This window comes from Salvelinus sp. IW2-2015, linkage group LG6.2 (genome assembly GCF_002910315.2).
Source record: "Salvelinus sp. IW2-2015 linkage group LG6.2, ASM291031v2, whole genome shotgun sequence".
In the NCBI taxonomy this organism is placed as follows: Eukaryota; Metazoa; Chordata; class Actinopteri; order Salmoniformes; family Salmonidae; genus Salvelinus; species Salvelinus sp. IW2-2015.
This window is the reverse complement of record NC_036846.1, coordinates 21,530,312-21,537,888: the sequence shown is the minus strand read 5'-3', so window position 1 is coordinate 21,537,888 and position 7,577 is coordinate 21,530,312. Positions and strand designations below refer to the sequence as shown.

The window sequence follows — 7,577 nt, the reverse complement described above, 5'->3', positions numbered from 1 at the left end:
CTTCCAGGGTTCATGTGCTTCAGAAGCAGACATGAGTCAGTCTGTTGAGTCCATCAGGCCACTCAAATCCTGATGGGTGGATGTGTGTTGAGAGCAGACGTGAGTGAAGAAAGAGAGGACGGGTGAGCGTAGTATAGTATGAGGATGGGAGAGAAAATCAACATCATAAATAACATCAACTGCTGATGGGTGGAATGGTGAGAGAGATAAAAAGCTGTAATATCATTGTGGCCAGTGGGGCCCGAGAGACAGGAAAGGGCCCATGAGAATGAGCCGAGTGTGTGATATGTTACCAGGACTGACAGTAGCTATCTCCGAGAAGAGACATTTGACACAGGATGGGAGTGGAAGGAGGGTTGTGTGTTGTGTGGTTGTGTGTGTGTGTGTGGACTCAGACCTCTCTGTGACTGACTGATTAACAGACACTTCTCCTCTTTGACTGACTGATTGACAGACCTCTTTGGGACTGATTAACAGACCGTTCTCCTCTTTGACTGACTGATTAACATACCTTCTCCTCTTTGGACTACTGATTGACAGACCTCTTTGAACTGCTGATTGACAGACCTCCTCTTTGACTGACTGTTACAGTACGCTTGTGCTCCGTCTTTTGAGTGACTGATGACAGACCTCTTGATCTATGGGTACTGAATATAACAGACCTTCTCCTCTTTGACTGACTGATTAACGAGACCTTCTCCTCTTGGGTACTGATCGTGTATGTGACTTAGGTAGTCGTCTCTTCTGACTGACGAGTTAACAGACCTTCCCTCTTGATTGACTGATTGACAGACCTCTTTGACTGACTGTATTAACAGACCTTCTCCTACGTTCTGACTGACTGATTGACAGACCTCTGTTTGACTGGATCGTGATTATTATGTCGAGGCTCGTGTGTCTTCCTCTTTGATCTGAGCGTGTGACTTCGAGCAAGGCGTTCTCTATGTTGACTGAACGATGAACAAGCACGTTCATTGCCCTTTCGTTTAATCTGACTGATATTTTGACCAACCCTTATGCGTGTTACATGACTTAGTGACTTGCTATCGTGCCTTTCTCACTCTCTACTATCGCTGCATTTGACCTGCAGCGTCGTATACGATGGCATCACCACCTCCTTTCATTTTACTTAGACCTCTCTCTCCTTTAATTGGACTGATTGACAGACCAACTCTTTCATTGACTTAGACCTTCTCCCTTCTCCTCTTGACTGACTGATTAGACAGACCAAACTCTTTCCATTGACTAATGCACCTTCTCACTTGCATCCTCTCCTTACTTGCCATAACCTGATAGAGCAGACCACTCTCTTTTCGATGACTTAGACCTTCTCCTTCTCCTCTTTGACTGATAGACAGAACCCCTCTTTCATGACTTAGACCTTCTCCTTCTCGCTCTTGTGATTGATCTGATCGACCCAGACCACCTTCTTCATTTACTTAGACCTTCTCCTTCTCTTAATTGACTGATTAGACAGACCACCTTCTTTCATTGACTTAGACCTTCTCCTTCTCCCTCTTTGCATCCACAGTGATTGATGTGATGGTGGATCCCGGATGGCACCCGGATCCCTGACCAGGCCTGGGACTGACCAGCCCTCTGACCGACCTGCAGAGGGATCAAGTCCTGGGCAGTGGGGCCCTCCGCTGCGGTCACACCAACCCTGGAGGTAGTAGTGGAAAGACCCTAACTAAGCAGCACCCTGTCGGCCACCAAGCGGTGGGCTCTCCTCGGGGGCCTCCAGGGCACCTACTACCAGGATGGCAGAGAGACCTGGACTCACATGTGAATGAAAATAATCTACCCTCTATGGTGCGAGAAACAGAACTGTGTGGTTCAGTAAATGAGGAGATACTGGATGCTAGAACCACACTAAAACAAAGTAAACTACCTAAACACGTGCTTGGAGGAGGCCCTGTTAGGCTCACTACTGGGAGGATGTAAAAGACTTGGAAGAGATGGGATTCCCACTGGGCACAAGACGTCAATTCAATGTCTATTCCACATTGTTCAAACGTCATTTCAATTGAAAAGAACGTGGAAATATAATTACTCAACTAGTGCACGCCAGTTGGGTTGATATTCCTTCAATAGTCTGGACAACCTCCTGAACATCAGAAGCCTGACCAAAAGAGTAAAGTAAATAAACACTTTTAATTTTCTGTCTATTGACATACCAATCGTTTGTTCAATGGAATTGGAGCCAACAGTGAGCTTAGTTCTGTAGCTATAACAGTGTATCAGAAGGTTGATGAAAAGATTATGTTAACTCCAAATACAATCTATGTACCAGTACATGTCCTACAGTCCGTTATCAATATACTTATCGATATTCTGGAACACGTTTGAAAAAGTAATCAAGAGTTATTTTGCGTTAATAGCGTCTGCTAACGGCACCTGTTGCTGTTCCATTGATGATTTTTCCAGAAGACAATTTATATGATTCTGTGTGTGTTCACAATGTTGCCGATGTAGTAACACCGTGTAACTTTAAACACTAAAAAACAAATGGTTCTATATATGGCAAATAAGTTTTTTTGGCTTTGGTTCCTTTAACCATTACTCATAAGGTTCTAAATGAACTTTATGGTGCTATAAGAAACCTTTTCCACTTAAAAAAAGGTATATATAGAGCCAAACAATAAGTTGGTTCCGCTGTGAATTCTAACCCTTTGTGGGGCTATATAGAACCCCTTTTTTTTTTATGGAGAATCGGTGTCTGTAAAGAACCTTCTCAATCTCCCCAAAGGATATTTTTAATTCAGATTTAATAGACAATTATATTGTTAAAATTCCATAGGTTTATTATTGTTGAATCAGGTGTGCTAGCTCTGGAACTCAGCTGGGGACTGCCTGAGGAGAGCGTAACTGAGAACTACTTAGTCAACCCTCTCAATTGACACAAGGCCATACGCGAGGTATCTTCACTGGCTATATTCACACTAATGGTTGCTCTGATACGAGCATGTGAACAGCATAAACCCATGAGCAATTAGATACAAACTGAAATACACTGACTTCGAACTCACACTGGTGTCATATTGCAAGGCAGGAAAGAAGTGGTTACGCACAACAACACAAGCTGAGCACAACAAAAATATCAAATTGAGCCGAGTGACGTAGCTATGCCTGATTCAGGACGTAACTAGCGTTTGTGGTTGAGCAAACCCTTTGGGCAATATAGTAGAAGACGCCAGAAGAGAGCGAGAATTACAAGCAGACACAGCGAGAATGCGACGACGCATGGTTCGAGCATTGGAGAATATGGAAGTGACGAATCTCTTATCGTGGAAGAAAATGAAGTGTATTCTAGGACCCTGCCCGTGATGCATAGTCTATTAGGAGCATGCGGCAATATGTAGTGATACAGTGAAAACATATAGCAATGAGATAGTGATATGCGTGTTAGAGCTGACTGTGAGCACTGCAGCTTGGCCTGCGCGTGTTCTGAATATTACGGATTTTTCCACTAAAGAAGAGACCAACTATTATTCTTTATTTATTCAGATAAAGACGAATAGGGTAAATGTACAGTGTTATGTATCCATTTAAATGTGTAAAATAGGCATATATATTATTAAATTCTCCCATCCATGCCTGTCCTTGTTGAGCTGATACAGTAACGTCTTAAGAATGATGCATCACAGAGAGCTGATACTGTATGTTCTAAATAACTAGCTACTGTAGGGCTAGGTAGCAAGTTAGCTTCCTGAAAAAATGTGTTCCCGAAAGTCCCACTATCAAGGGTGTACGTCACAAAGTGCCCACGGTCATAAACACCGAGAGTGTTGATGCAAACTATAACGATGGAAATAGCCTGCTGCCTGCATATCGGGCATGACAATTGCGTAAGGAGTGTAAAGAGTACAGAAGCAGACTGGCACGCAGGCTAGGAGATGTAGCCTCAGCTTGAAAGTTGTTGATTTGCACATGTATAAAAGCTGAGGTGATTCACCACAGAGTGTTGGGTGTTAGTGAGGATATCTGTCGATAAGTAAGGATAACGTAACATCTGTTCACAAACAGTCTGGTTGTACTCTGTGGAGCTGGGTTTCATGAACTGGTTGTGATTGCAGAACTGGTTTGATTTCCATTATGATTGAATCCACAGGAGCTGTGAAGGGGAGGACGGCCTGTTTACTGTGGTGTCTCAGGCCGTCTCTTACCTTCCAGACATGGCTTTGTAGTAGGCAAATATCTGGTCAGCCAGCTTGTAGACAAACTGATCGAAGCACAGGTTCACCTGTAGGAAAAACAGCATTCCTAACTCACTACATTTACATTACATTTAAGTCATTTAGCAGACTCTCTTATTCAGAGCGACTTGGGATTGGTGATGAATTACTTGTCATTATTTGATTTCTGAGACGGCCATCTTTGTTTCGTGCTAGTTTACCTCAGCCTCTATCTCATCGTAGAGGAACTGTTTCTTGAACTTGGTCAGAGCGTAGTAGCCACTGTCATTGTAGAGGTCCAGAGGGTACAACACATACCTGGGAGAAACAGGCAGGGTGGCATCAGCAGGCACAAACACATACAGACTCAGCATGGACACAATGACAACAGAGAGACAGCAAACACCATCTTTACGTCGCTTTCCATCACTTCCTCACCTGCACACACACGCATACACACACACACACACACACACACACACACACACACACAGAGTGGTCTAAACAGTGTCTTACTCCATCATGGATGGCTCCTTGGTCTCCAGTATGTGGTCTGTGAGGATCCAGGGCATGGACATCTCGATGGGGAACTGGATCCTGCGACCCATGGTCAACTCCAGGAAGAACTCTCTGAACCACAGCTGAGACAGGTCACAGCAGTGCTGCAGCGCCTCTGGAGGATGGGAAGGGAATAACATGACATTATTAGAGGAAGCACTTTATGAACCACATCTGAGACAGGAAACAAGTGTCCCTTTTCACTCGGGGTCCCCCTTCCAGCATTGGGGAAAATCCCCCCCAATTAGATTTCAGCGTGGGCGTAGACATCGACCTTATGTAGTAACAGCAGTGCTGCAGCACCTCTACAGGACAGGAGGTAAATAACATGATATTATTACAGGAGGGTAGGTGAATAACATGATATTATTACAGGAGGGAGGTGAATAACATGATATTATTACAGGAGGGGAGGTGAATAACATGATATTATTACAGGAGGGACAACTGCCATGGATTACTGACCTCTGCCTGCCCTTGGACCTGTAGTTCGCCTGCCTCCTGTTTATAATAAACGTCTGTTATTCCGAACTGTCTGCATATGGGTCTTATCCTGAGCCCTGATAGGAAAGCATGACCTGTTTGTGTGTGTGTTGTGTGTGTGTGTGTGTGTTGTTGTGTGTGTGTGGTGTGTGTGTGTGTGTGTGTGTGTGGTGTGTGTACATACCGCTGAAGTTGAGCAGTTGTGTGAAGAAGAAGGAGTGTTGTGGAAGTCTTCTATAGCCAGTACTATGGGTCCATCCAGACTGCTGCGTAGAGTCTTCTTAGAACCACTCTTATCGGCTATCAACGACTCCAGCATGGTACGGACATGTACAGCTGGAAGGCAGGGAGAGAGAGAGAGAAAAAAAACTAATAATACTATTCTTAGCCATTTCCCTACAAAGTCCCTGTACTTGATCCTGTCCCTACAACCTGCCCTCTATCCCTGAGCAACATCTGTCTCTTCCATCCCCCGTTCCTAATTCCCCTAGCCCTCTATCCTCTCTCTCCCCTGGTGTACCTGTGTGCTCGAGGGTCCCACAGCTCTGCGGGCACCTTGATGTCGAACCCTCCCTTGGGGTCCTTCTCCCCCCTGAGAACAGGGGTCATTGGGAGGCTCCCGACCCCCTCCCAGTCACAGATGGTCTTACGGATTGCCTGCAGGACACTAGAGAGAGACCAAGGGTTATCAGAGAATCAGCAAATTATAGGGATGACCATCTGAGCGTAACCCAAATGGAACACTATTCCCTATATAGGTGCCCATGGGTTTAGGGTGCCATTTAGGACACAGCCTAGCTAACTATGGAAGGTCACATGGTTCTTCTGTCTCTAGCAAACAGTGAGAATTGTGCCATATGCACACATGAGTTCTTGTGAGGGACTTGAACCTTTTTATCAGACCACCTAGAAAACAAGATGTTACAGAACATCTTAGGAGGTTTCTCTGCCTGAAAATGTGTTACTAGTTGAACAGAATGAGTGCAGCCAGTACGGTACCTGATGAGAACGTTCTTCTTCTTGCGTACGCCCTGACGTAGAGGCTCTCTGAGGTGTCATCTGTGGCAAAGTCTCTGCAGGGCTGCATAGATGGGTGTTCCTTATGGCCTGGTTGAATACGCCTCTCCATACGACCCATCAACACCTACACACAAGATACCATCCCACGATTACCATAATAAAATACAAAAAATGTACAAATATCACCACCCTCCATCACCACCTCCATCACCCTCCCATCACCACCTCCATCACCACCACCATCTCCACCACCTCCACCCCCCCTCTCCATCATCACCTCCATCACCATCATCCCCTCCATCATCTCCACCACCTCCATCCCCCCTCCATCATCACCTCCATCACCATCATCCCCTCCATCACCACCACCTCCATCCCCCCTCCATCATCACCTCCACCCCCACAGCCACCCCACCCCCACCACTTCCATAATACCCCAAAAAATACCAAATAGCACCATCACCCCTCCATCACAACCACCCCCTCCACCACCACAACCACCCCCTCCTCCACTTCCATAATACCCCCAAAATAGCACCATCACCACCCCTCCATCACCACAACACCCCACCTCCATCACACCACCTCCATCATCATCATCACCACCACCAGCCCCTCCACCACTACCACTTCCATAACAAAATTTTAAAAAAAGAAAAATGCCACCATCACCACCACCTCCATTACCACCTCCATTACCACCACCTCCATCATCATCACCACCACATCTCCATCATCACCACCATTACCAACCACCATCATCATCACCACCAACCGTCCACCAACCACTTCCTCCACGACCACCTCTTCCTCCATCATCATCATCACCACCACTTCCTCCACCACCACCCTCGTCCATCATCACCTCACTCCACCATCACTCCACCACCTCCATCATCACCTCCACCATCATCACCACCACCACCACTTCTCCTTTCATCCATCACCATCACCTCACCTCACCATCACCACCCCTTCCTCCTCCATCATCACCACCATTACCACCATTCCATCATCATCACCATCACCTCCATCCCACCACCTCCTCCACCACCACCACCATCATCACCTCCACCACCACTTTCCTCATCAACCATTACCACCACCTCCATCATCATCACCACACCATTCCATTCCTTCATCATCACCATCACCACATCATCATCAAATCACCTCCACCACCTCATTACCCACAACTCCATCATCATCACCTCCACCACCACTTCCTCCTTCATCATCCACACCATCACCTCCTTTACCACCAGCTCCAATATCATCACACCATCATCACCACCACCATTACCCACATCATCATCATCACCACCACCTCCCCACCAACTT

General features: G+C 46.1%; 1 protein-coding gene across 1 annotated transcript in view; it reads right to left on the bottom strand.

The window, feature by feature from the left end:
- The window catches only part of cyfip2 (cytoplasmic FMR1 interacting protein 2), a 32,241-nt gene that overhangs the window by 10,299 nt on the left and 14,365 nt on the right, over positions 1-7,577 (bottom strand). The window contains 10 exon segments of the mRNA XM_070444162.1: positions 4,167-4,243; positions 4,397-4,493; positions 4,692-4,848; positions 5,401-5,439; positions 5,442-5,544; positions 5,728-5,765; positions 5,768-5,883; positions 6,216-6,307; positions 6,309-6,338; positions 6,340-6,360. Coding sequence (XP_070300263.1) covers positions 4,167-4,243; positions 4,397-4,493; positions 4,692-4,848; positions 5,401-5,439; positions 5,442-5,544; positions 5,728-5,765; positions 5,768-5,883; positions 6,216-6,307; positions 6,309-6,338; positions 6,340-6,360 — 770 coding nt within the window.